The sequence below is a fragment of the Mizuhopecten yessoensis genome, unplaced genomic scaffold (assembly GCF_002113885.1).
Source record: "Mizuhopecten yessoensis strain PY_sf001 unplaced genomic scaffold, ASM211388v2 scaffold8361, whole genome shotgun sequence".
Taxonomy (NCBI): Eukaryota; Metazoa; Mollusca; class Bivalvia; order Pectinida; family Pectinidae; genus Mizuhopecten; species Mizuhopecten yessoensis.
This window is the reverse complement of record NW_018407509.1, coordinates 1,978,103-2,005,472: the sequence shown is the minus strand read 5'-3', so window position 1 is coordinate 2,005,472 and position 27,370 is coordinate 1,978,103. Positions and strand designations below refer to the sequence as shown.

At 37.2% G+C, this 27,370-nt stretch overlaps 1 protein-coding gene across 4 annotated transcripts; it reads left to right on the top strand.

The window, feature by feature from the left end:
• Nucleotides 1–472: 472 nt before the first annotated feature.
• LOC110455658 (axin-1-like) lies at nt 473–26,860 on the top strand. Of its 4 annotated transcripts, none has more exons than XM_021505906.1 (11): nt 473–599; nt 2,920–3,942; nt 8,583–8,726; nt 12,087–12,180; nt 14,056–14,202; nt 14,409–15,190; nt 19,980–20,129; nt 20,484–20,705; nt 21,136–21,291; nt 21,874–22,095; nt 24,039–26,860. In XM_021505906.1, exons 2-11 carry the CDS (start codon nt 2,972–2,974, stop codon nt 24,163–24,165), a joined length of 3,015 nt encoding a protein of 1,004 aa, XP_021361581.1. In that variant the 5' UTR covers nt 473–599; nt 2,920–2,971; the 3' UTR covers nt 24,166–26,860. The 4 variants fall into 4 exon arrangements, with proteins under 4 accessions (XP_021361581.1, XP_021361585.1, XP_021361584.1 ...); XM_021505910.1 differs by lacking the exon at nt 473–599 and adding an exon at nt 606–763; XM_021505909.1 differs by lacking the exon at nt 473–599 and adding an exon at nt 606–767.
• The last annotated feature ends 510 nt before the right edge of the window (nt 26,861–27,370 follow it).

The following is a 27,370-nucleotide window of genomic DNA, read 5'->3' as shown; positions in this document are numbered from 1 at the left end:
TTTCAGTAACTTGTTTTAAGTCCGAAACGACAGAATGTGTTTCTTCGTGTCTCAATCTAAAACATCTCTTTGTCAAGTTTTTATACAATCACTTGGTTATTTCCATATTTTAATATTTAAACGCGTTTAAGATCTAAGAGTTTAGATTCTCCCTACTGACTGTTGTCTATCGGAAGCTATCAAATGTAAGAAATAGGTACAGGGGAGGTCAGGTTAATATGTACGGATTTTTATAAACAAAAATATTCATTCTTCTCCGTTAAATAAAAAACAGGTTTCTCCTAAATTATCTATTAAATGTGTTGAGTGGGACCTGCAGTCATATTTTCTTTGTGTAATTATGATTGAATATGATGATTACTTTTACTATCCTGTTACCCCTTGGCATGTTAGACTCGTCAATAACATTTTTGTGAATGCTGATTTTATCTTCCCGCTGATTGGTGCGGTACATCTAAAGGCTTGTGACGTCACTATGTAACAAGGATTGTCGGCGGCGGGCATGTGGCTTTGATGTTTAGAATCGTCTCGGATTCAAAACTTTGAAATTAGTGAGACGCCATTTTTGTTTTATATGCATAAGAAGCAAATCGGAACAGGTACGTGTTAATTTTACATTGTGTTTCATCTGCTGTGCATATCTAACTAAAACTTGACTACGGAAGGTCTCACACAGGATTCCTACTCACCACACTTTCATACGGACTATTTTGAATACCATGGATATCCTATGTTGTTGTATTTGAGACAGCACAAGAGATTCGTAGGTGATTATTTACGAGCTATTCCCCTAGAAGTGTATCTATGTGTCTTGTATATATGTGTGTGACATTTCAGTGGAATACGGTAAAAATACACGGGATATATTTCGATTTGTGTTTTACCCACGCTCTTGTTTATTATTTTCTGTAAAAAAATGTGCTGCCCAAATTCCGGTGGTTGGTGTGAAGTGGGAGATTCACGCCTTTGATAGGCATAAACAATGTCAATTTTATCACGTTTTGTCTTGAACCAAAATCAACTTTATTAATATCAACAGTCACTTTTGAAACGTTGATTCTCCTGTGCGATTTGTCCGGTTTTAATTGATAAACAGGTGCTCGATATTATATGGTCATTAATATTGTTTATTTATGTTTTTATGGTAATCTTATAAATGTCGAAATGAAAATTTTCGAACAATTACATAGATTTTGTATCAAAGTTTTGATTTATGATATTTTTATTTATAACTTCTAACAGTTTGTAATAGAAAATTACTTCATAATATCAATATATACTTCAGTACAGTTGTACTGAATATTTAGTTTTCTTTATTTAAAGGAAAAAAATATTATATAAAGAGAGGGAATAAACTTAATGTACACCATGAATTAAAAATCTTAAACAAAAACCAATTTAAAGAACAACAAAATCTTTTATTTTAAAACATTGTATTACAATGTTGATGTTCTCTTGAAGATTTATTTTTTTACCGTATCCCCTTCGTGGCCCCCGATATTTGCATAGGCCATAATGGCGGCCTCATGTCCTCTATGTGGATTGTGGTAATACCGACTAATTTCACTCTTTTTCGCTATGAAATGTGCAAATTTTGTGACGTTAAGACAAAGAAATGTAAGTATGGGTGTATTTGCCAGTTGTTCAATATAAATTTAAACGTCGAAGATGTGTTTTATTCTAGATTTAACAATTCATTGTTCGTGTTCGACCTGCTTTTAGCGATGTGGGATTTCATTCAAAAAGAAACGGGGTCATAAATTGGTGGAAAGCCACAAGCTTGCCGAGATTTGATACCAACATAGAGAGGACCAGATTTAACTGCAACATATTACTGAAAACACTTATAAACTGAATTATTTTAAATGTTAAAGGTAGAACTAGATAAATACCAGGTCTCCATTGTGGCATAATAGCCCGAGATGTTTTTAGGGCCTACATTTTTTTGGATGAAGGAAAGCACCTTATCCATAATCACTACCTGGCCAATCTTAAAGATACATTAAGAAGCCCACATGTGTCCCACGTAGCCAACATATTGAAGCAGCGTAGGTGATTGAATATTGTCATATAATTTATTTTGATAGGTGAAAAGATATTACCATTACATACATAGCTCATTTCAAATGATGATGTATTTATTGTTGTTGTTTGAACACCACCTCCATTAGTAATGCAGTTTTGATAATAAGACCAGAGAAGAAAATGACATACTGGCATGCCTTTTAATTATACTTTGTTTATTTTCATATGTATACAAAAGTCATGCAGGAGTAATAACAAATGCTGATACGTTGTATGTAGTGTATGTTATTATTTTGCTTCTGACTTATTAGGCCAGACAAAAACATTTGGTGTTTCCTGTAACAAGTTTTATTTTTTAGAATAATTTTATGTGGTTTATATAGGAGAGTGGTATCATATGTAAGGTTATCGTAAACACCAAATGTTTTTGTTTGGCCTTTGATATGTGACTGGAAGGAATTACCTCCAGTGTTGTCTGACTAAATGACATGCATTTCACCATAATATTCCTGTGTTAAATGCAATAACATGGGTATAAATTTGTTCATATGAACAGTTTAAAACTGATAACCAATTTAACACTAATGAGCGAAACTGAAGTTCTTATTCCGTCTGTGTATTGCAGAGTTATCTTCTCTTGAGAGCAGGTATTGATTGTTACGTCATTTGTTTGTGAGAGTAACGTCATCATTTTTTGAGAAAACGACGTAATTTTCTCACACGAACCAATGACGTAACAATCAACCCCTCCTCTAAAGAGACGATAACTCTGCAATACGCAAAGACGGAATACATATCACTGAATATTGAAACAATTTTATGTAAATTGGAATTATAATATTCAGTTAGACAGCAATTAAAGTGTTTAACGATTATTTTTTTTCCATTTTCCAGATGATGACTTGACAATTCGATCTCTTCGTTGGACCAGTACCATGTCTGCAAGATGACAAGCAAAGTACATCAGTTCCTCAATGAGTCCGGGGGCAGCAACTTCACCGAGTCCGCTATCCGGCCCCCAGTGTACGGGGAGGAAAATGAGCTGGTTTCGAATGGAGGAGTCTCTACTCGGAGTAGCGGCTCACACAAAAGCCAGTTGTCGAACAAAAGTCAGACATCCTCCAAGAGTATGGGGTCCAACCGAGGAGATTCTCCTGCTGTCACTCCCCGCCGTTCCAACAAAGACAAGTCCGCCCAGTCAATGAGTGTAAGCTGCATAGACGATGACGAAATGGCCCCACTAGGCTTCGAACCAGAGGGCAGCGCCTCAAGTTCGCCACCATTCAATGAAAATAGTACTCCCTCTTTCATGAAATGGGCCGAAAATTTGAATTATTTACTCGAGGATTTACAAGGTGTTGAGCAGTTTCGAAACTTCCTGGACCAAGAAGGTCTTGGTTCATATGCAGTAGAATTCTGGTTTGCTTGCCAGGGTCTGAAAAAGAAAAATTCTGGCGAGAGTATTGCAAATGTGATACGCGTGATCCATAAAAAGTATATTAAATCTGATAAACTGCCATGTATAAGTGAAGCTACCAAAAGGGATATACATGAAAAGTTACAAAGACGTGTGGATCTCAATCGTGATATTTTCGATGAGGCACAAACGGAAGTGGAACAAGACATGAGGAATAATACTTATCCATTATTTATTAAGTCTGATTTATATGTGCAATATGTCCAGAAGGGTGGGGAGAGTCCTAAAAGCAGTAACACGTCAAGTGGGTCCATTACGCGACCAGTGTCTGTGGGACCTCTTCCCCCGCTTATGGAGGACCAGGAACTTCAAACCAATGGGACTCACCTGTCCTCCTCCGTATGTGGACCCCCTATTAGTGGTAAATGTTCAAATGTGTCAAGGTCAAGTCAAGGAGAAAGTTCTGGTGCTAAAAAACACTCCTCCGAAGCCTTCAGTAGGTAAGCATCCAACGTGCTTGATTTAGTGTTGTTTGTTGTCGTTTGGAATTTCACTTGCAGATTTACTTTGAATTTGAAAATTGAACGTCCGACAACTTCGAACTGGGGTGGAACAAAGACCATGTGATGTACCAGAGATTTCCTGTTTCCAATCTTTTCAGATTAATGCCAAGCTGAGGTTGTCCGATTGATTCTGCCCGAGGCAGAGATGAAAAAAAATACCATAGAAGTTCAAGGGTTTATCACTTAGCAATCAAAGGCAAATTTTTCTCTTCGAGTGCATAGTACCACAAAAATGTAAAAAGATCCATACACGCTAAGGGTTTATTAGATTTAAAAAGATTACACAGAACAAAAAAAATAACAGTTGATTGAAGAGTCAGGGTTTTGATGTATGCTCTTTATTCTAAGCTGGTAACGTAACACAAAATTTGCCAATTTAAGGTTTACACGATATATATATATACAGTTCTGTACTGTGTATTTAGTGTGCGTACCATATCACCTCAAGGTTTGGAACGCTCTGTAAAACGTACAAACTGGCCATTATCCGCGACTTTAATAAATGTTTCTTGTATTAGAAACTGCACTGTATGACTTGAGCTTGTTAAAATATAAAAGTACAACGATAGCAGAAATATATATATCTTGAGTACACTTTGTACTACATACCTGGATTACACTTCCATCGTACGTAAACAAAGCTGTAAACAGGTGAATGTATCAACAGGAATCTGTGGACCGACCGAATGTGTATTGTAATACTATCTAAGTCAACATGGTGTAATGTAGTGCTTTAGGTGTGTTGTTTATTGTGAACTGGATGGGAAACAGTTCTCTCATATTGTGATACTATCGGTAAAAGGTCAACATGTACGGTAAAATTATTATATGCAACACAATTACAGAATATTTTTCAATAGATACCTTAGACGAAAAACTTGTCAGCTAGAATTAATGACGGTATTGCTGAAATACATTTAAATAGATAACTAAGTTAAGTATCATGTATAAATATGTTATTTTATTATTCTAATTGTATAAATTGTATATCTATGTACTGTAAAGCGCTTTAGAGTGGCTTATGTTAGCTAGATAGGGCGCTATATCAAATGTTGTATATTACTATTATTATTCGCCCAAAATAGGTCAGCACTGAAAAAAAGAAATCCTTATGTACGACTTTGTTAGCTGTTCAAATAGAGGTAAAGAACTCGCAAGTACTGTACTTGGATTAAGTCCAGTGTGCGATTGTGTACATGCATGAACAACTCGGTCCCCACCATCCCAAATATACCCTACACGTGTATCACCCTCATCAAGAATAGCAGTGGAAAGATCAATGTTCAACCCAATAGACTTGCATTGATCCGACAAATCATGTCCATGCTTTCATTTGGCTGAAGTTGATATACCTTGCACTAGCCAAAGAGGTCACAGAAAATGCCCTACAGTTATTTAGTAGCTACTACACTGACTGCGTACAGAGTTACATGGAGGGGCTTAATGGCTTGGGGCCGTTGAGTGCACTAGCCACCACTGGCTTTGTCCTGTCCAAAGCCTGCCTCATTCCACCTGGGCAGTTCACAAGTGTGTGCTAATGAGCTTCCATTGCTGAAGCATCGGGTTACACCTGTTTTGACCGGTAGTAGGTTTATTATAATATTGATGTATATAGAAAATAATAGGAGACAACAGAATTCTAGAAACACACATTATACACAACACTCATTCAGTTTAATTTGCTATCAAATAAACCACTGCCATTCATAAAGAAATCATAAAGCTTTGAATCCTCAACTTTTCATCAACCTGTGAAAATGAGTTATTATGGCATAATTGCATTGTTCTTTGATACTTAACAAGGAAAATTGACTTAAAAACTTGTGACAGCCAATTAAACTCTCAAAGCTATTTTTCGTCTTTTTATGTATGGCATTGGAAAATTGCCAACACTTGTGTTAGTTCACCACCATAAATTATTGAACAAAGTTGACATCAAAGCAAGTTGGGAAGTTAAAACGGAATACATATGGCCCAGACCGGTTCTGGTTTAAGCACTTGTGTTGTTGACAGTGAGGACACAGACTATTATGTATAAGGAACAATTTTAAAGTATCGTTGATATCCCTTGGTGCTTAGGCCTATCTGCTGGGTGATCCCTCCCTCCCCCCTCTCCCACTATGTTATGTCACTCCGTCCAGGTATTGTACCGGGAGTTGGCTTTGGCGACAGGTATGCGGTAGAAAACCACTCAAAAGGCAGGCACGCATGCTTGAGCCAGATCACACAGGCTTGCTGATAGGTTCCACTTGGTTGATGAGAGGAATACCTCCAGAACACTCGCACATTGTAAATAGTACACGGAAATTGACTCATCTCAACTTGCGTTTCATCTATTTCACAGTTTTTTTTAGGGGAAAGTAATCAAAGAGGCCTTTTCATTTTGTAGTTTGGGGGATTTTTTTTTCTTTCAGATGCATATTTGATCATATAAGATCAGAATTTCTTTAGTTAAAAATTTCTGAATACTATTGAATTGAAAGAAATTATGTTTTTTTTAAAATTACTATACTAGATACATACAGTTTGACCATTTCACCCCTATGTATCTTTATTAACTCTACCATGTATTGATCTGGATAAGTCCATTTTGGTCTACAGTGGAGAAAGGGTTAATAAAATAATCATGATGAAACATTTTTGATATTTTTAAAACCCTTTTAATATATTTATTATATATATCTAGTTGTAACAATAATTTTGATAATTGTAGATTACCTGGCTCTGTAATGTTTATTATTATAACGGTATTGTTTTTATTGACCAGTGAACAAACATCACCCGCCTGTCATGGCCCGGATTCCTGTTAGTGTATCCCATTACACTAGATAGAATTTAAAATGTTCAAAATCCTGGTATCAGCTGAGTTCTTGCACTCACACACACACACACACACACACGCACACAAAAGAGAGGGGATAAAACCCCAGCCCAATGTAGGTTAGTGCTTCAAGTGAAGGCACACAGATGATAGAGGAATTCATGGTCGGATGGCCGCTTTGATCTGTGCCAGAGAGCACTTGAGGCTTTGGTGGTGGGGCTTTACTATACTGCTCCTCCAGTGTGTAGGTACCTCTGTACTCTGACTGCCTACTTCAAGGGGGAGGCAGGCTTTATAACTATGTATATAGTGTTCCCCGAATATCAAGATCTCTGGATCCAACACACTAGCGTTTTGATTATAACTATGAAACAAACTTGGTAGTTTGATCCTGAACTTCTTTGTTCGTATCTAGATATGGTGTGTTTCTTCAGACTTATATATATATAAAAGTCAAGACAGGAGAAAAGGCTTTTTTCCCAGCATCTGGTCCAAGTGAATTAAGTCATAATTTAACCAGGAGAAACAAATGTTTAAAAAAATTGAGGTTCTGGGTGGGATTGAAAACAGCAAAAGTGTTTGTTAAATTATCCTTTTACACTGTACATCCACTGAATAAAAAAAATACCCAGTGTATACATGTTGATATGACATCCTATATTTTGAGTATATATGGGTGTACATGTACATGTGCACCTGTGGTCTTGGATCCAAAGGGGTGTTACCGAACTCTACCTACATCAGTGCGGATGCAAATAATAGATAGGTTGATGGTCTATTTAGTGACATAATTGCAGTCATTATAATAGAATCTCCATGAACACAACAACCGTCTGACTTAACTCGCTAATTATACAACAGTGTGTTTTGCCCAGCCCACCCCAAATTCATTACATTCATTGTGTTCACTCAAGATACTCCAATTACAAGATCTACGTTTTTATTATATTACCTGTATGCCATAGCAGAAATTTCTTTTTCCATGTGTTGATAAATCTTTGTATAGACCTCGGTCAAGGTTAATAATTGTCTCCTGTAAATTAGATTTCAAGAGTTTCACTAAATATATATATATATATATATACACAGAATAAATAATGTTAGATGATTCATTTTTGCCCATCAAAAATCTGTTGATCAAAGAAGGATATTAATTCCATCATTTAACTTTTTAGATCATTTCTTCAGTGTTACATTTTAAAGATTAGTGAACTTTTTAAGACAAAATGACACTTGGGGAATACAACAGTTGTGTAGACTTTTGTTTAAAGTGATTGTTATCTTGTAAAGCATTCAATATAGATATTGTAATACGGTTTGACATGTACGTATTCCGTGTGAATGATTGATTGAAAAATTAAGCTGATGTACATTACATTAATGTTGTGGTTCATACAATGTCTATTGTTTCAGTCTGCTAATGAATATTCATTATGATTTCTTGATTGTCAATTAAATTGGTATAATCTGTGCTGTATGGATTTATGTACTTTCTGAATGTGTTAATTGTAATTTGATACAGAATTGTACTCGCCCACTGCAATCTCATAAAAATGTTGTTGTTTTCATTAACACGGTTAAGGATGTGGTTGTATATCAAATACATATGTGTACATGACTTTTAAAATTTTATAACTCATTTCATTAGGTGAATTTCGGAAGAAAAATATCTCTTAATATTGTTTTGTTTTATGGAATAAAAGAAAAAAGGCCGTTATGTAAAATGTTTATTAATTGTTATTGTGATATTTTTCAGTTTTCCTGTGCCGTTTGCACCACAGAGGTCTGTAGCCCACCCTTACCATGTGTCGTATGCGCCAGTATCTGCCCAGGACAGTGAGATTCAGAGTCTATCCAGTGATGCCTTGACCGACGACACGCGCTCAATCGACAGCAGTGTGTAAGTAGTAACTGGTATTAGGATCAACATTATCTCTAAATGTCGAAATTGATGACATCTGTAAAATGATCAGTCTGAATATTGAATTATATCGTGGCTTTTGGGATAGGTATTTTATTTGGAAACATCTACTAGTTACTGGTTATGGTGATGGTAATATGAAGATATAGTAGTTGGATGAATAAGATAATTGGTGAGCAGAATATCAAATTTATTAACTAGTACAATTGCACAGACATATATATTGTAGGTCTGTTCTTACCCTAGAGTTTATTTTATCCTGTTCTTGGACAAGGCACTCTATGCCATTATGCTCCAGTCTATCGAGCTGTACAGATTGTAACCAGCATATTGAGAAGTAATTCTGTGAAAGAATGGCATCCTTCCAGTGGGTCATGCATTTTCAGTTGCTATGTCACAGAAGCCAGGATAAGCTTTGGTTGTATGGGCCATTAAACTTGAAGGACTTTTATCTACTTTTTTCACGTTCATACAGAATTTTAGGATCTACTTTATATAGATCAAAGAAATACTTCTTTTATTTATAAAGCTTTGTTGTAAAAAGGAAATGTCATATTAGGTCAGTGTATTGTACTTGTAGGTTAGAGCCTTGGGGAGAATTCAAAATAAATACATTCAGTTCAGTAAAACGTTTCCGTTAAAAAAGGAATTTTTGGAACAGGGCTTAATCAGAGTACAAGTAAGTCAGTGGCAAATAAAATGTTATTTTCGGTGTAACTGAGGCGATGAGGTGTGTTGAGGATGAAATTGCTGCTGCACATGTAGAGATGGGTGTTAATGTCGGAGGCTTGCTCAGTTAAAACACCTGAGCAGGCTGTGTATAGTTAACTGACAGGTACATGGTATTTTCAATTCATTTGAAATATGTATATTAAATAAATGAATGCAGCTGTGCAACCAGCCAGCTTAAATTCAACCCCATTATGGAGCATCAACTCTACTGAATCAAAGAATGGCAGAGTCCACTTTGTTTAACCAGGGCAGACAGGATTTTAAATGGGTTATACAACTTTCTTTCTGGTAGTGTAGCCTTCATATGGGTTTAAATGACAGAGCGAAAACATAAATGGTGTCAAATTGATAAACGCACACAGGTATTCTGTTTCGTTTGATCAGCGATTTGGGAGATAGGGTTGGTCGAGGAGTCTACAGCCCTATGTGTATACATCTCATTTCGGGCCCTGTGTACTCACTTCACCTGAAGTCTAGCTAGGTGTGGGCTCAAGTTTATCGCAATGTTACGACTTCACTTGAATTCCAGTTAAACTTGAAGTGATGTTTCCACTATAGTTATCAGTAATTAAAGTCGAAGCCGTGTTTCGATCTAGATGAAGCTTGTGGTTGAAACAAAACAAGTATTGGTGAGGTCTTTAGAAACTTATTTCTCAGTTTGAGTTTTTATTTGCATGGTGAAATAGATTAATATTAATAATATTTTGAATTATTCACATTTTTTTCTCTCCATTTTTATGATTTCTCAAAAAACATTATTGATAAGTGCTACGAAATACAGTAGCTACAACAGACAAATATTTATGAATCTGACATTGACGTTGAATAATTCAAAATTGTAGCCTGTAAACTTGATGTTTTAAACCTGAATTTAAGTAAACATCCATTAAATTTTAAGGGGCAATGATGTGATAACTTAATTATGATGTTGGTTGTCTGTGTTGTTTGGTTCCTCGTCATGTTGTTTAATATCCGTCTCCAAAATTCCTATCCCACGCTGTGTAAAAGGAAATTACGGGCTACACTTTCAAGTAATCTGTTTCGCTTGCACAGAAAATAGCAGCTTTTTCGAGATGAAATAATTTTTCCGCATTGATCACTGGCCCCGACACTGACATCTCTGTGTACTCGTACAAAAAACAACTTTATAAATATTTTTCTTTCAAACATATTTTTAAAGCCCCTATTGAGACGTACAGTGAATTGATACACTTCTTGCGATTTCAAAGCATCAGTCTTGGCCTTTAACAGCAAGGGAACCTGTATTTTACTTTAGCCATAATTTAATTATCTCGAGTCAATCCTTGCTTGGGTAGGTTTTTGAAGCGGTTTATTGTTTTCGGAGCCTTTGATCCCTGCTTCGATGGCCCTTTGCTCATACCCAATACAATCTTTTATGGGGATTTCCCTTTGAAGTATACCTGTGTTCCATCCAGCCTGCATTACCACTGAAAGCTTTGAAGAGGTTGGCTTAGACCTGTTAGGGGCCTCCCCAGGGGAAACTTACCTGTGGTCCCAAGACATGTAAAATTCTCTCTAAAGATCCGACCCATTTGTGTAGTTTTATCTCAGATAGGAGCGAATGGTAATAAAATGCACCACCAGGCAGCTCCGACTTAACAGGGTTTTGAGAGAGAACAAACCGGGTTAAAAAGGAATATTTAATGAATCGACTGTTTGTTGTTTGCAGAATCATTCAATACTTTTTATGGAATTAGGGAGGATGAAAGCTGAAATATGGAAATAAAAGGACTTAAAAAGAAATAAGATCAAATACAATCCTGACCTTTTTTAATACAGGCCAAACACTTATTAGGGATCTGGTTGTTTTTTCTAGAACAGTATTGTGATTAATAGTATAATGATTACTGGTTGGACGATAAATAATTGTGATGTGCAGCGTTTGATCTGACCAGAGTCTCCCAAGCCCACTGTTCACACACACAATGGCTGAGCTAAGTTGGGGACCTCCAATAATTAGTACTCGAGCCTTTGAACATCGTTTTAGCAGGGTCCACATGACAGCTGTGCACATGTAGTGTAAATTAAGCAGAAAAGTTGGCTAATGACAGTGAACCAGTGACACATAGCATACTACATGGAGGCAACAAGGCAGCAAGCCGAAAGTCCTTTGATGTCCAACCTCAAAGGACATTGTATGCGTACAAAACTGATATTTCCCCATGTTGTACATGTGTGTAGTCCGGGTGTGTTTGCCAAACAAACAGAACCTGAAATTGTTTAATAGTATTGGATGAATAACTTTGTGTAGGCAGCCATGCACTAATCAATGGTCTTTTTTCTGCCTGTGAATATTATTACAGTGCTAGTTGCCGATAAAGCTGGCATTAACAATGTCCAGACTGACCAATTCACAGATGTCCGGCAATGGTCAATCAATACTCGGATCGCCATGGAAACCACCTGATTTTATCAGGAAATTGGTTCCAGATAAAGTTGCTTTTACAGAAAATCGGATCGTAAATGATTTAGCTTGTGGAAAAAATGCTGTAACTATATTATTGGGGGAAACAAATTCTTCTCAAAATTAAAACTGTTCGTGTTTATTATTTATGATGTTTTAAATATCATTGTTTTGTCTTTCAGCGACAATGACAAAATGTGGAAAAGGCAACGCAGGGCGATGCGCAAACGGGCAGAACAAAATCGGGAGAGCGGAATTCATCAACAATTTATACCTGTATGTACCCAACATTAAACACGCATTACAATCAATTTCCTACTCAACTACCAGTGTATGCTGCTGTACCCTCTAACATTATCTAACTTATTATTCCCCCATTTCCTTCTCCTGTCCCTTTCAGCCCCCTCAAAGTGTCATCACATCTCCTTTTTGCTGTTTGTCTACCTCATTTCTCCTGTCGACCCCTTATTTACCCCTTCTGTGCATCTGGGTTTTATTTAAACGAGAAACATCCAATTACTCAGTTACCCAACAATGTGAAACTTCAACTACGAAAATACATTTTTTTCTCCCAAGTTTTCGAGATTGTTTTTCTGCCTGGAGATACTCCATCTCTTTACACAGATACCTCGCACCTAAGCGACGGTCTTTAATTAGTTTACCCCCACTCCTTTGTACGCAAATCTAACAACTTTTCAACTCCTTCAGATCTGTTTGTGTTTCAAAAAATAAAAGTACGAATTTAAAAAAACCAGACACACCCATACTTGCATTTCAAGTGTATCACATCTGTTGGATCACAGCCCCTGGTCCCTAGTTATGTTGATTGTTGAAAGTGAAGCAAAAAGCGAGGCAGCCGTTAGTGGATCTCTTTCATGTCAAAACCCAGTCATCACTCGAATGTTTGCGGCAGACATTTTACCTGCATATTTCATAAACTATTGAAGGTTTCATCACTTTGCCCTGTCCTGTTAGCGGTTCGGCCTTTGAAATCTCGGAGAACAAGGCAGAACTTACCTCAGAAGCCACACTTACATGTTGTCTGATCTTTGATGAAGATATCGGGCGTTTTTTGTGTGTGATGTTTAATTAATAATGCACACACTTGCTTTTCATTGTTTCTGTGTGCGCCTGGATATAAGGAAATAGACCCTTTTCATGTTGGTTTTCGTTTTTGTTTTGTTTTTGAAAGATCCATACAGATAAAAACAATTAACAAACAAACGAGAGAAGACAAAAGGGGACCTTAATAGCTCTATACGATCACGGCTTGTCACAGGTTGTTTTACAGGTATATTTGAACTGGGTCCTGTGTTGAAATAAATCCCCTTTGTGATTTTAAAATAAACAACAGTTCCCGACTGCAAAACAATCTACTGTAGCTTGTAATCAAGGAAAATAAATTTTGCATCTGTTTCAAAAATTTTATGAACACATCTGCTGTTTTCGTCTTTTTGATATGCTGCGATGCTGCAATAATTCTTTCATTTGATCCGGTATAAATAAACCTAGCCACAGTTAGAACAAATAGAAAGTGCAGGTAGAAAACATCCTGGAGGATATACTTTCAAAAACAATCGGATGACAACAAAGGCTTGAAAACAGGCTTTGATGGCTCGGGTTGATTTGTATCATGTTTGTGGACTCAAAGGCTGTTTTCCTAGTTAATATATCAGGGCATAAAGGCTTCAGAGAGCATGACATCCCTGTAGACAAAAGGCAATGAGGTGTTTGATACATGTATTCATATACAATTTACATACACCAGCCTATCCCGGTCCCTGTTTGGTCATCAGACTCGTATTGTTTGAAGCTTAAGTCCGACAGGCTTTTATATAACTTGCTCATTTCATTGCGACATCCATCATTTTCACTATTATTTTCTCAACGAAAGTAAACTGCCTGTGTTTGGGTTCAAAACATTCATGTAAATATGAAAAGAATGAAACGTCGTGCATATTTTGAATTATTTGCAAAAAAAATAATATTTTGAAATATTTAAACTGGTTAATGTTTGGTTAACAATGCTGAAGCTCTACCGTGTTGGTCCAGGATTCTGATTAAGGGAAACTTGTCATGAAACAGAGTTGTACATTTGACTGAAAGTTTTCATCTTCTCAGTTTACAGAAAATATTTTGCTTGTTTTGCAGCGTACTCAGAGAGCACCAAAGGACTCCAATATTGCTGAAGTGAATCCTAAAAAGTTTGCAGCCCTGCTGATGGAGAAGCTGGAGCGAGTTTTGAAGGAGCGGGAGAAAGAGGAGAAACTTCATGCCTCTATGAGTAGGATTTTAGAGGTAAGCTTGTTTACCATATTCAGTTCTTTGACAAGATAACACAACAATTGTGTTGCTTCACGGCATCTTTTTGAAATATTGAGAGAAAAACACCTAAAATTATTGATATAATGAAGTTTTATTGTAATAAATGCCAATTGAGACTGTCAATTGAAAAAAATGACTGCTTTTCAAAGAGATTTTAATAGTCTTTCCCATTTTTTTAGTCCGACCTGGAGGAAGTGGATAGATCAATGTTAAACAGGACTGTGGATCGATCCGTAGACCGACTTGAACGACTCGACAGGTCTATAGACCGGTCAATAGATCGATCCATGGATCGGTCAATAGACAGATTAGATCGGTCACTTGACCGGTCGGCAATGTTGAGGAATACGTCCTCTGCTACCTCTATGCCTTTAATGACATCTGCTGTGATAATGGACGACGACAATCCGAATAGCATTTTGGAGGATCATGTGTCCCGAATATGGGAGAGCTCCGCTCAACAGACGCCCACTCGGTCGCCTGGACAACAGTCACCGTCACTAAAGAGGTCGGCAGCCGATCGCAAGTCATCGGCAAATCCCAATCAGACAATGCCCTTGCCCAACACCTTGCCATCTGCAGTGCACAACAAATCATTTCACAAGAAACGTCCAGACTATCATTCCTCGTTTGACAGTGGAATGGGCGAGGAAAAACCTAACGTGGAAACACATCGTCACATTCACCATCACCATCATCACCATCATTCGCGTGACCCTAAGTCCAAGACATATATTGAAATTGAGGCTCAGCAACATGTGAGTTGTTGGCCGGGTGATGCTAATTCTAGTGCGCGTGGACAAGGGTCAGGAAATAGTGAAACTACAGATAGGGGTCGGACTACACGCCGTGCTAATCGTAAACATTCGGATACAAGCAGCAACATAGACAGTGGAATAAGCATGATCGAGTCCATATCGCCGATGGCTGTGCCAAACGCTATGGATCCGTCAACAGAAAAGTAAGTAAAAATACTGCATAGTATAGTTTTATTTCTCAAACATGGTATTTGTGAATCATGTTGTATTATGTTGAAGAAAATATAATAGACTCTGTACATATATCCATAAAATTTGAACAATTTGGTCATGAAGTAGAGCTTCGAAGTCTGCCCCGTGGGGGACACAAACATACAAAAGGTCCCGCGTGTTTGTAACAGAATTTTGTATGTAGTTATTCAGATCTGGATTCAACACGGTTATGTTATAGAGCCTATGAGTGGTTTGCAAAGTAGGTTTGTTGACAAATATGTAACAGGCCCAGTGATTGGTTGTTCAACCAATATGTAACAGGTCCTGTGATTGGTTGTTCAACCAATATGTAACAGGCCCTGTGATTGGCAATAAATAGGTCCAGTTTATGGTGCTCTTATGATATATAGTTAACGCCTTTTACGTACACTTGTATTTTGTGATATGTAAAGGTTGATGTCAATTTGATGAAAATAATGAACAAAGCAAACAAAAAATGTTATGAAAAAATATACGTACATATTTTGACAGGGATATTTATAACTTACTGTGTATTCCACGATTTTGGATCCTTCTGATAACTCATTCAAAACGCTGTCACAGAAATAAGTATTTATGAAAATTACATGGATGACAGTATCAAATATATATATAGATAGCACTAGATTTGGGTATGACAGTACAACTATAAAAGGGCTACTCAACCAATAAAAGGTTGGGGTCATGATGTAACTGTAGTATGCCTCCCTAATTCATTGGTATTAACAGCTATATATAGGGGAGTCGGGGTCAGGTTACATTTCCCTGTGTTCAGGCTAATAGTTTGTCAGTTTGTAGTCCATCTCAAGGGTATTGGGTAACGGCTTATTGGCTGTGTAAGGGAGTTAAATCAGTCTCTCAGGGTTTTAAGGGCATCGATTGCGAAAGAAATGTACTACTACTACTACTACTACCAACTGTAGAAGAAGGATGATGATACAACTGGTAGACGGTGGCATGCTACAACATGTTAGACAGAATGTGGTGTTTATATTGAATAATTTAAGTCTGGGCAAACCTTACTGTGGGCTTCAAAGTAAACACGGCCCTTTGATGTATGGAGCAGTCCAGGGCCTCCCTTGTAACAAACCCAATGCTTCTACAGATTCAGGATTTTCTGATAAAAGGAATCTGTAAAAATTACTGGGGGCACACATACAGGCTTTCAGCAGTTAGGGCAGATCAAAGATCCTCTTATCATATTAGAAACACCAACATTTGAATGTCATCCGCAGCTTGGCGAGAATCCCTGCTGTGCGAGATACAGTCTCACATCTGTTACATAAATCTTAGTTCACAACTAGCCGGTAGCTCCAATCTCTCCCCCATTGTGACTGTTAATTAAGAAATCAGTCGGGCCCTTCATCACTCAGACCTGCTCCGTTTACCACTACTTTTGTCATTTCACGAAAAATATATTTAATTGCAAAAAAAAATCAAAAAAAAATTCTGATGTTTTAAATTTGTTCTGTGCTTTTTTATTCATTTTGATACTGAATCATATTTTACCACATTATATTGGTGAAGATTTCTAAAAAAATTTGACCACTATCTGGAGACTATTTTGGTGTGTTTTGATAACTTTTTCATTTTAAATTTGTGATGAGTTTCAACGTTTTGGATTTATATGTATTTTTAAATTTTTAAGAAATGAAAAATTGCTTCTATATATCATAAAGGTTATTATAGATTGCATTGACGTCCTTCAATGACCTTAGCTAATAGGACGTTAACAAAATTAAACCATTTAACCAAAGCACTGTACGTAAAACAAAAAAATCTTTTACTTCATTTAGTGTCCCCGTTTCACTATCTTTATTGATTTACTGATTTGTGTAGATATTGACTTTCAATCTTGATGTATACAGTAAACGGAAAGCTGATCGTATTCAGCAGATAATTCTATCAGAGATAGGATACTTCAGATCACTTCTATAATTTCTGTTGTCTTAATTTCCTGTCTGTTCTGTAATCCTGGCCGGCAAAAGATTCAAATACACAGGAAAATGAACCCGGGCTAAAAAAATGAAACTTGTTTTGGTAGTGGGTCTTTGATCTAGGGGAGATGAATTGTGGGCCATAATTGATCATGAATAGTTCCTAATTATCCCTATCCCATTTCAAAAGGCAGCTTTCTGTACAGGGCACAATGGAGAGTTATGGGGCAAAGCTTTTGAAGGAATTTGAGTGTGGTAGCTTTAGCAAGCGGGAGCATCTGTCAGGGCGAGCATTTGGCCATGCAGCCAGCAGGCTTCTGTGAGACTTAAGGATCAGTAGCCTGTGCTGAAATCGGACCTTGCATCAAAGGGCCACATCCCCCAGTGCTGGCAGCTTCCCTGCCATGTATCATTTGGTACCGGCATCGGGTTATAAATAGCAAATAAATGAAAAAAGAAAGGGGAGGGCTTTGAAAATGATGGTTGCTTCGAAGTACTGGCAGCCCAGGGCTTGCTAATTAATATCATGATGATTGTAAGATGTTGGAACACTGGGTCTATCCTCTGTTTACTAGCCTGATTCACTTTATACAAGTCTGTTCGCCAGCTTTGAAGTACAACAGTGGGGGGAAATGGGGAAGGATCATAAGCAAACAAAACTTCCAGTAAGTTCTTTATTGCTGGCGATGATAAAATAAATTCTTATTTAATTAGTCATGATTTAATTTTATATTTTTTTTCTTTCTCCCATCATTGGGGGGGGGGGGGGGGTTTTTTCGGGTTAAAAAAAAAGGGGGGAAATTTTTTTACCACAAAAAAAAACCCCTTTTTTTTTTCCCCTGAGGGTGGGGGGGGGGGGGGGCTTTTTCAGGTGTAAAAAAAAAGGTGTTTTTTTTGGCGTAACAAATTGTCACCCTGTATATATTTTTTAAGTTGAAGTTAAGTGTCTGAAGAGAAAAAAGTTAAGGATACATGTAGTAAGGATACATGGAAATGATGACATTACTTAAGCCTGCTCTGTCTCCCATTCCACTTTACAAATTACAGTGATAGAAATTAGCAGGCATGCCCGTCATAGTTCCCCTGTGCTAGGGAATAGGTTGGCATAAAGGTAGGAGGGACTCATCATCAACTCCAGGCACAAGATACTACAATCTCCGAGGGCCACCAGACCCTCTACAATTTTTACCACACAGAAAGCTGATACATACCAAGACACATTTTTTTCTCTCTCCACTACAATCTTTTTCATTTGGTTGAGTTGGAGAAGAGGAGTGTTTTCGAGGTGATCAAGAGCTTAAATTCCTCCATATGGCGGTGTATCTCCTAGCAATGCTGGAATACATCTGCACTTTTCAGTACTCTTGTTTCGACTGATAAACCAAGCAATCAATCAGACACCTCAACACAAAAAGAAAAATGATGGACAGACCAGTTCACCCAGGCTCATGATTCCCAATGTTCCCCATAATTACACCGAGCAATAATAACAGGGTGAATTTTACATGGCGGAGCAGCAACATAATTTCTGTCGCTGTTCCTTTCATCTCAATTACGCTTTATTTCGTCGTGTATTTGTTAATTAATCGTACACTCCACCCTCTTATTAAACACCAAAGACCTTCCAATACTCACCATGAAAAATGTAAAAACTCAGAAGTTGTAGTTTTCCAGATACATTCCAAAAATAGAAATGGTATTAAGGGGTTAAGTATAATTTTGATAACACATAAAAACAACTTATGCCATATGTACCTCTGCTTCCTTCTGTTTTCTTTATTGTTCCCCCCAGCCCTTGGATGGCTGTTTTGTATAGCCGGCAAACATGTTTAAGTGCATGTAGGAGAGGTTCTATAAATAAGCCACTTTCTGTTTGTTGGAAAAGAAACAAAACCGCACATTCATGCATTGAAACTTCCCACATGTCGAAGAAGGCAATCAGAAAGTCATAACTTGCCTGAAAACTGGGTTTAGATACAATAATAACCGTAAAGAAATAATTGGATATGAATGAAGACGTTGGAAAGGTCTGATTATGTTGTAACGATGTTGTACACTCCCGGCTCCAAGTGTGGAGATAAGGCGCCGGCACGCTACCCTACAATAAGATGGCCCCAATCTCAACAAAACCTGTCAACCTCTGCAAACATGACTTGACACAAAATAAAATTTGATAACATGACCTCATGCCTATTGTACGGAATTGTATGATTTCTGTTTTACCGTTTCTTAAACCCCTAGAGGGGCGGAACTTGATAACACCTTAGTAATGTCCATTGTCTGAGGTTATTGGAGGTCTTATAAATTTGGGCCCCTACTAGATAAAAGTTAATTAGAAGACAACATAGATAAGAAAAAAATATCGGGACATTTGATAATTCATTTTCAATTACTGTAAATTTTTGTATGGGGTCTCTAAAAGATAAAGTTTCTAAAAGATAACATTTGATAAGAATTGAATTCCAAAAAATACCCCGTAGATTTAGTGATCTCTGTTCAATGTTAAACTGCAAAAGTTATCGCCTCAATAACATTCTTGTTCAAGTACATGATAAAGATACTATACTAATGTGACAGTCGGCCAATTCTCATCGCAGAATCTTACAATCGCGTCTAGTTTGTAAGATTCTAAGAGTGGGACACTTCGATCGATTTCTGGAAGTTTGTCTCTGAATCAGTTGATAAGATGACCACAGGGACTGCAAACTTTCTTATCAAATACAAACAGTTGTAATGTTTATAAGTTCACTTCACAATGGTTTAGAATGTGTTAGTAATGTTGACAATGTTTGGTGTTTTGTAGGGTTCTGAGCTGGATGCGAGACAACTCCTGGGATAGCGAACACGTCAGTAGCGGAGCGACTGGAAGCACGGATACCGAACGTACGGGCGGGTCCCACAAGCGTTTCCGGTCTGGCACCGCCACTTCCACACCCACTCCCCACAAGCAAGGGTAGGCACCACTAGAAAGTCTTAATGTGCAAAGATGACTGTCATTGTCCTTACATGATTATCATGGCGCTTTTGGTGTTTTGGGAAAAAGATAAACTTTCAACTTTTGTACATTTTAATTTATCGCTGTTGATTCAAGATTAAAATAGGGTCTGTAAGCATGAATGGTGGTCACCGACTAAAAATGAACTTTTTAGTGTCATATCAAGTCAGAATTTGAATGTAAGGAAATTAAAATAGGGTCTAAAAAGATGAATGGCGGTCACAGACTAAAAATGTGAAATATTTTTGAACGTTATAGTGTCGTATTAAGTCAGAATTTGAATGTAAGAAGAAATATTCTTTGTTTTCCCAGATCAAACAAGAAGTCAACAGGGCATGGCTCTAGTCGGTCAGCGTCGGTGGAGAGGACTGGAATGTTGCAGCCCTGGACAGCGATTGCTGGTCAGGCACTGCCCACACAGCCGTTCGTCCAGGACCCTTCAATGCCCCTCCCAACTCCACCCAACACCACCGTGCAGCTGGAGGAAGCCAAGCGCAGGCTGGAGGAGTCGCATATTGTGCCCGTCAAGTCAAAGTAAGAACACCTACACCACACCCTCACAACAACATCATAGTATTAATGTCCTGCAATAAGCCCAGGGGACCAACTCAAGTAGAGAGATGGCATTTGTTTCCATTTCTATTTCTATTGAATATAGGTCCTCATCGGCTATTACCTCTGTGGAGGCATGGGCTTATTGCCAGATAAACACAACAATCTTTTTAGACTTGGAAGTTATGGAGAACCCAACGTAATCAGAGAAATTATGTCGCATTTGCACATTTGAGACTAGGTCATAATCAAAAGTGAGAAAACTTGTCGACAGAAAACTAGATAACAGTACAGAAAGTGAAAATATTAATGAAGTGACTATGCCCTGTGATACATACTTAAGATAATTACAGAAATGTTGACAATAATTTGTGAAATCTTTACTCATCGTGTGCCTTGCTTACATTTGTAGATCCTTCACTGGGGTTCCGTCTAAGGAGAAAAAGGGAGCCATGTTCATGTCGCAGAATATGTCGGCTGCACGACCCTCACTACCAACAACGCGCACTGTACCGAGCGACCTCGACCTTTCTGCTGCCGAAGCAACAGTTGCCAGTAATTCAACTGAGTAAGTATGAAAAGTGACTCAACTCCGCGATGTACAAGATTTTTGTTTCATGAAAGCACTTTAAAGATATATTTTCCTCAATTAAAATTCCTTCTTAGGAAGAATATTGTATAAATTAAGGTTAAAGCTTAATTAACTCTCAGGAACTTCACTAAAACCAGGCAACTCATTTATTGGTTTTGCCTAAATGTCACGCGCAGAATGTTTTCAGACCTGCAAGCAGTGTTTATAAATTGTTGATGATGTGTTCTTCAGTGAACAGGCTTTCGAGTGATGATTAGAGAGTGTTTGTAATAGTGTAGACTTCCATATGGCTGTTTAAGAGTTCCCCTAGATGTTTGTCTTTTATACTTTGTTCTTCCATCTCCCAGTAATCAAACCCTAGATGAGGTTGTAATTGGCAACAGGTTCTGTAGAAACTTAAATGCGTGAAAGTGATCGCCGAATGTTTGTTAACACCCTCTTCTTTACAAACTGTCCTAATTCAAGTGCAAACAGAAAGAGAGCTATTTCGTTATCTGCAAAACACAACCTTGAGAAAAGATCTGGAAACTAACGTAGTTTGATTTTTGTGTGTTGCAGGAAGAAGGGCAGTAAGAAATCCTCGTCCAGCAGTGCCAACACCTCCGGGTCCGCACCCTCTGGGGCCAACGCATCCACCCCTGGTGCCACAGCAGATGGAGGCGAGGTCATCATCGGCTATTTCTTCTGCGGGGAGCCTATTCCCTACCGCCATACTGTACATGGGACACACGTCACCCTAGCACAATTCAAACACCTCATTGGCCGCCGTGGCAACTTCAAGTAAGTATACCGTCGTCTTGTGCTCTTGCTGAAGAGGTGCTACGTTTAGGTGGACAATCCAGATTGGGAGGAAAATGACTATTTTCATGCGAAATCTGCCTGTAGAAATTTTATACAAAATCATGTTTGTTGAATGTCTGTTGGAATTTGTGAATGAGTTTTCATCATGAATTAATTAATGCAAAAAAAAAATATCTTGCAAAAATACAATGCAAAAAAGTTAGCCTTACAAAGACTAAGTGATGAGCAGTACAAAGAAAAGTATGGTGTTGGTTTTCCACGCCTCAAACATTTGATTCGATAATGTATTAAATCGTAGGAACCACTGGGGATAAAGATATCCAGGATTTGGATACAAGAATTATTATAAGAGTGATTGGAGAAATATACATGTGCAGAAATATACAGGTGCATTTCAAATGCTTGAGAGATTGAAAAGTCTTTTTCCTATAATCTGGATTGGATGTGTTTGTTTTAAAGTTACAAGTTCATGGGAGTGTGTGAGAATGCATGGACTAATGTAGATTTCTTTTGAAGTATTACCCAAAACGTGCAACAAAAGCAGGCAGTCACAAAGCACGGCCAAATTTTCACTGCTCCTTAGCCAAGCAAGTGACCTAGGATGTTGTGGGGTCTGTGGTATTCCTCAGAGGTGGCTGTTTGAAAGCCTCTTTAAAGCGCCTGAAATGTGGGCTGGAACAATTTATCTGTGCATGTTAAAACATTCAAAGAGGCAGGTCAAACATAGGAAGAGGCAACATTTTTTTTAACGTAAAAGCAAGAGAAGGATGTCGGAGTGTTCAGCTAGGTTCAGTTTCATTCAAAAGTCTTTAAAAGAATATGCAAAAAAATCATACTCTTCTTAAAACACTTAATGATTGAAGTGTGTGGAAAAAGCAGAGATACTGCAGTGTAAGTCTTTTCCGTGTATGGTCAAAACCTCATCTTGGTCTTCAACCTTGTTAAGTTGTTTGTGTAATTTCAGTGTAATTAAGTTAAGTGAAGGCAAAGCAAGTTTGGGGGAGGGGGGATGATAAAAGAAAAATCCCAACACGTCTCAGGGAGGGTAGGGGGGTATAAAGAAAACATAGGGCACTGACAAAAAAACACCTCTGTGTGAAAAAGACCTCGGTTCATCAACTGTTGCAAAAAAGAGTGGAGTTTTGACACCATTTTTTTAGTGTGTTCCTTTTGAAAAGCTAGTGTAGGGTGAAGAAGGGAGGGTTATTGTTGGGTATGATTAAAGGAAGGGGAAGATGAAAGAAGGTCTCGCCACATTCCCCAGCAACATGCCGGCTGATACACCCCAATTTCCTCCGGCTTTAAAAACCAAACTGTCACTGTAACAAAGTAGTGTGGCCAACTATCAAATATTTGGGAAATTAGTTAGGAATGAGAATAAGTTCTCTAAGAATTTGTAACAAGATTGTGCAGAGAGCAGATTGCAGTGTAGTGTAACAAGCTGGTAGTTACTTTGATTAGACAATGGTTCTCTATTGGGACGGAATTGCCGCTGATGTAAGACCACACTACTACGCTACATGTGTTGTATCGGGTAATTGAATCATTAAATAACCCTGTGATGCGTGAGCAAGAAAAACATTGGCCCGGCATCCCAAGTGGTGTATTAGGACATATCGAGAGCACGACTCTCTCTCTCTCAAAGTTTTTTGGGGGGAGGAAGATTGGCACTTGTGTCAATGGGGTTTACATAAGTATCAGGGGCAGTGAAAGTAGGCTGCTCATAGTAGCAAGGAGCGGGTGCTTACGGAGGATATTGCTGTTGTGTATTCAATCTTGTATTTATCAAAACTTCAACAATACTGTGATATTGAAAAAATAATTAATTAATCTCAGAAGTATGTATTTGAAATTTGTGTCTTTTGAGGATAATGGCATTTTGAACTTTTTATTAATTTCTTTTGTACTTTTGTCTCTTGCAGGTTTTTCTTCAAGAGGTTGAGTAATGAATTCGAGAGTGAGGTTGTTTTCGAGGAAATCCGCGATGACAATGAGATGCTTCCATTATGGGAAGGAAAGGTTGTGGCCAAAGTGGAAAAAGTGGATTAAAGACATAGAGACAGAACAAACGGAGAACAAAAGTTTCGGACAACAGTTGAAAATGACAGAATATAAAAATTCACGACATTTTGATGTCCCAAGAAAAATAGTTAAATATTAAAACAAGTTTGTAATTATGCATGTAAATAAGTATGTATATATAAATACATATATATATGTGTGTACATGTGTGTATGACTGTGACGTGGGAGGGAGAAATGTCAATAGGTATGGGTGTGTATGATCAAACGATAACTGCTGACTCAGGGGTATTTGTTGGACTGCAGCTGGCACTGTAGCCATACGTGTGGCTACATTATAGAGGACATTGTGTCCTTAACCTTTAGCAAATAAACGATTGTTCTTGACCTTCAGAAAATGAACAACTGTCCTTGAACTTAAGAAATTGGACAATGGTCCTCGACTTCAGATAACTATCTTAAAAGAGATTTTGACATTGGGGGAAAAAAATCTTTTGATAAGTACAATTTCGGGAAAGTGTTTGCACATACGAGAATTAAAAAATATATATTTTGAGAATTTTAATCTATTAAAAAATACTGAAAAATGGGTTCAGAACATTAAAATTATGAGCTAATTTGCATGTGATGTGCAAGTCCTTGATAATTTTACGTTTTTTAATGAGCATGTATGGAGACCAATCATGTAAATGGTATTTGTTGCCAAGTTTTAAAAATTATTTTTAAGATGAATGAATTTTTAAGACAGATGTGCTTAAACATGCATAAGATATACCAAAGATTTTGAAAATGAAATATCAGACATATATGTTATTGTACATCAATCATCTTTTCATTAATTGGAAAAAAAATTGTATTATTTTTTCATTGAACATGTTCATTTAGATGAAATGAGTGTTTTCACGATCCAAGTTTTCTGCACATCTACGACTTTGATCTGAAATCCCTCATCAAAAGATGTTGTATTATAATATTGTAATTATTTTTCTTGTGTTAATTTATGAACCTAGTGCTACTATTTCTGTTAGTACTTAAATAGTTATGACAAATTTGATGTATGTATGTAAATTTCAACCTCTTACTGCTGGACCTGTATGCATTCAGATTGCAGATCACCCGATTGAATCTGCTTAGTAAAGAAGTAATACAAATTCCCATCTCCTGAAATTATTCATAAGAACAATATCAGAATGAGATTTGAAAAAAACCCAGTTAAAAATAATAATGATAAATGTTTTCAATTTATAGGATAACACTGTTATTGTAGACATGCAAGACTGATATTAAATTTTTATTGCAGCGAACAAAAAGGTCAGAAGAAGTAATTTAATACATTCACTCCTAAAGTCACATTTGAACCTTACCAATTCAAAGACTGGGCAAGTCCAGTTTAGACGTGTAGGGTATGTGATACGATGTAGGGGGCTTTCAATGTCGTGTAATCTTGTGTTTTGGATACTCGAGAAAATACTCTGTAGGGACCAGTCTATTTCTTTACAGGTTTTAAGGTCAATTTCCTCTAGAGCAAGAATTTCCAATATTAAAAAACATTTAGTTATTTAAGTTATTTAAAATCCCCCTATCTGAACATTTATTATTGGTGGGTTTTGTGGGGGAATTTCCATACTTTGTACATAAAAGGCTTGTAAGATAAACAAGATCACTAAAATTAAGTTTAGCTATATGCCAAAAAAGAAGCCCATAGAATTATTCATTATTATATCAAATTCAGTTTTGTTTGTAAATGGTAAAACCCCAACCCAACCTGACCCAAAAACAAGATTGGTCCCTACCATTGGTTTCTATAAAAACGAAGCCGGAATGTCCGTAGGAACATCTGTCCAGACTAACTAGACTGCTTCGGTAAACAATTTCAACGGAACCTTTAAAAGTTTCATAATTTTTAAAGGTCATCCAAAAAATGCTTATATATGAGTTTGTTATTATTATCTTGGTTGTTCAATTTGGAAATGCCCCCTGGTGACAGACAAGGGCAGATTATCTGGCTACTACGAAGTTATTTATTTATTTCACTGTTCCTTCTCAGTAGTTAATTATGTTAAATGCCGAGACTTGGTTGTGATTGGGGCATTGCCCTGTCAATTGTTGTAAAACCGCGCGGCATTATCTAGAAAGTCAACTGCCATTTTTAACAGTCGAATCATTTTGATTGACCGGTACTTTTATTCTATCAGAGCTGTGGGCATTTTATTTTAATACATCCAACATAATTTTTAAACGTGAAAGATATTTAATGTAAATGAAATCAGGTTTTTTTCTCAAATTGTTTTTGTAATTTATTTACAGTACTTGTGTATTTTATATTGATGAGTTCATCCAACTTTCTAGGAGAAGATAAATACAAATTAATAAAAAAAAAAGAGACGTAATAAAAAAAAAGAGACGTTTCTTGCGAGACAGAAATCAAAAAGTAGTTTTTCTACCACTTCAAAAGTCGAAACAGGGTAATGTTTTTCTTTCGTTCAGTTTTGAAAATCATCATTGCGACCAGTCAAATCAATGATAGAGATCTTTGCTCTGCGAGACCAACAGGTCACTACTGAACATTGTACATATTATAATTAATAATTATTTTATTGACATGTCCAAACATTGTCATTTATTTGTTTTGGTTCATATTTCACGGATTAGTTCAACATTTCCATATGTAATGAATAGTTACATTCAATAAAATTTTGTACTATAACATATTTTATGAAGTACTTATGTGTTCTTGTTGTTATCCTGGTTTTGTTCCGCTACAGTCAGTGTTCCAGAAGATATTTTCCCAAGTTAAACTTTCGCTTTATTTCACCCAAATTTATTATATCTAACATGGAAACTGCATATGAACGGTGAATTTAACACTGGGAGAATATTGAATTATCGGGTAAAGGGCGAAAGTTAAACTGGGGGGGAAATTTTCTGGTATGCAGTATCAACAAACTTCTCTAATACTTGGCTGGTGCTGAACATGGTATCGGAGCCAAAATCTGAAGCCTGCTGGAACTGCACATTATTGCAGGCCTTGAAAATCTTTGTCAAAAGTTGCCAGAAAGCAACATGATTGCAATGTCCATTCCTGTCCATGAAATAGAATATCTCCAGAATATGTCGGGTGCGTAGCTGCCTCTACGCGAGTATGCAGCTGAATCCACATGATTCTGACAAAAAAATAAATCGGCCAAAGTTGCAGTATGCGTACTTGACTACATGCTTATACCAAACGTTCC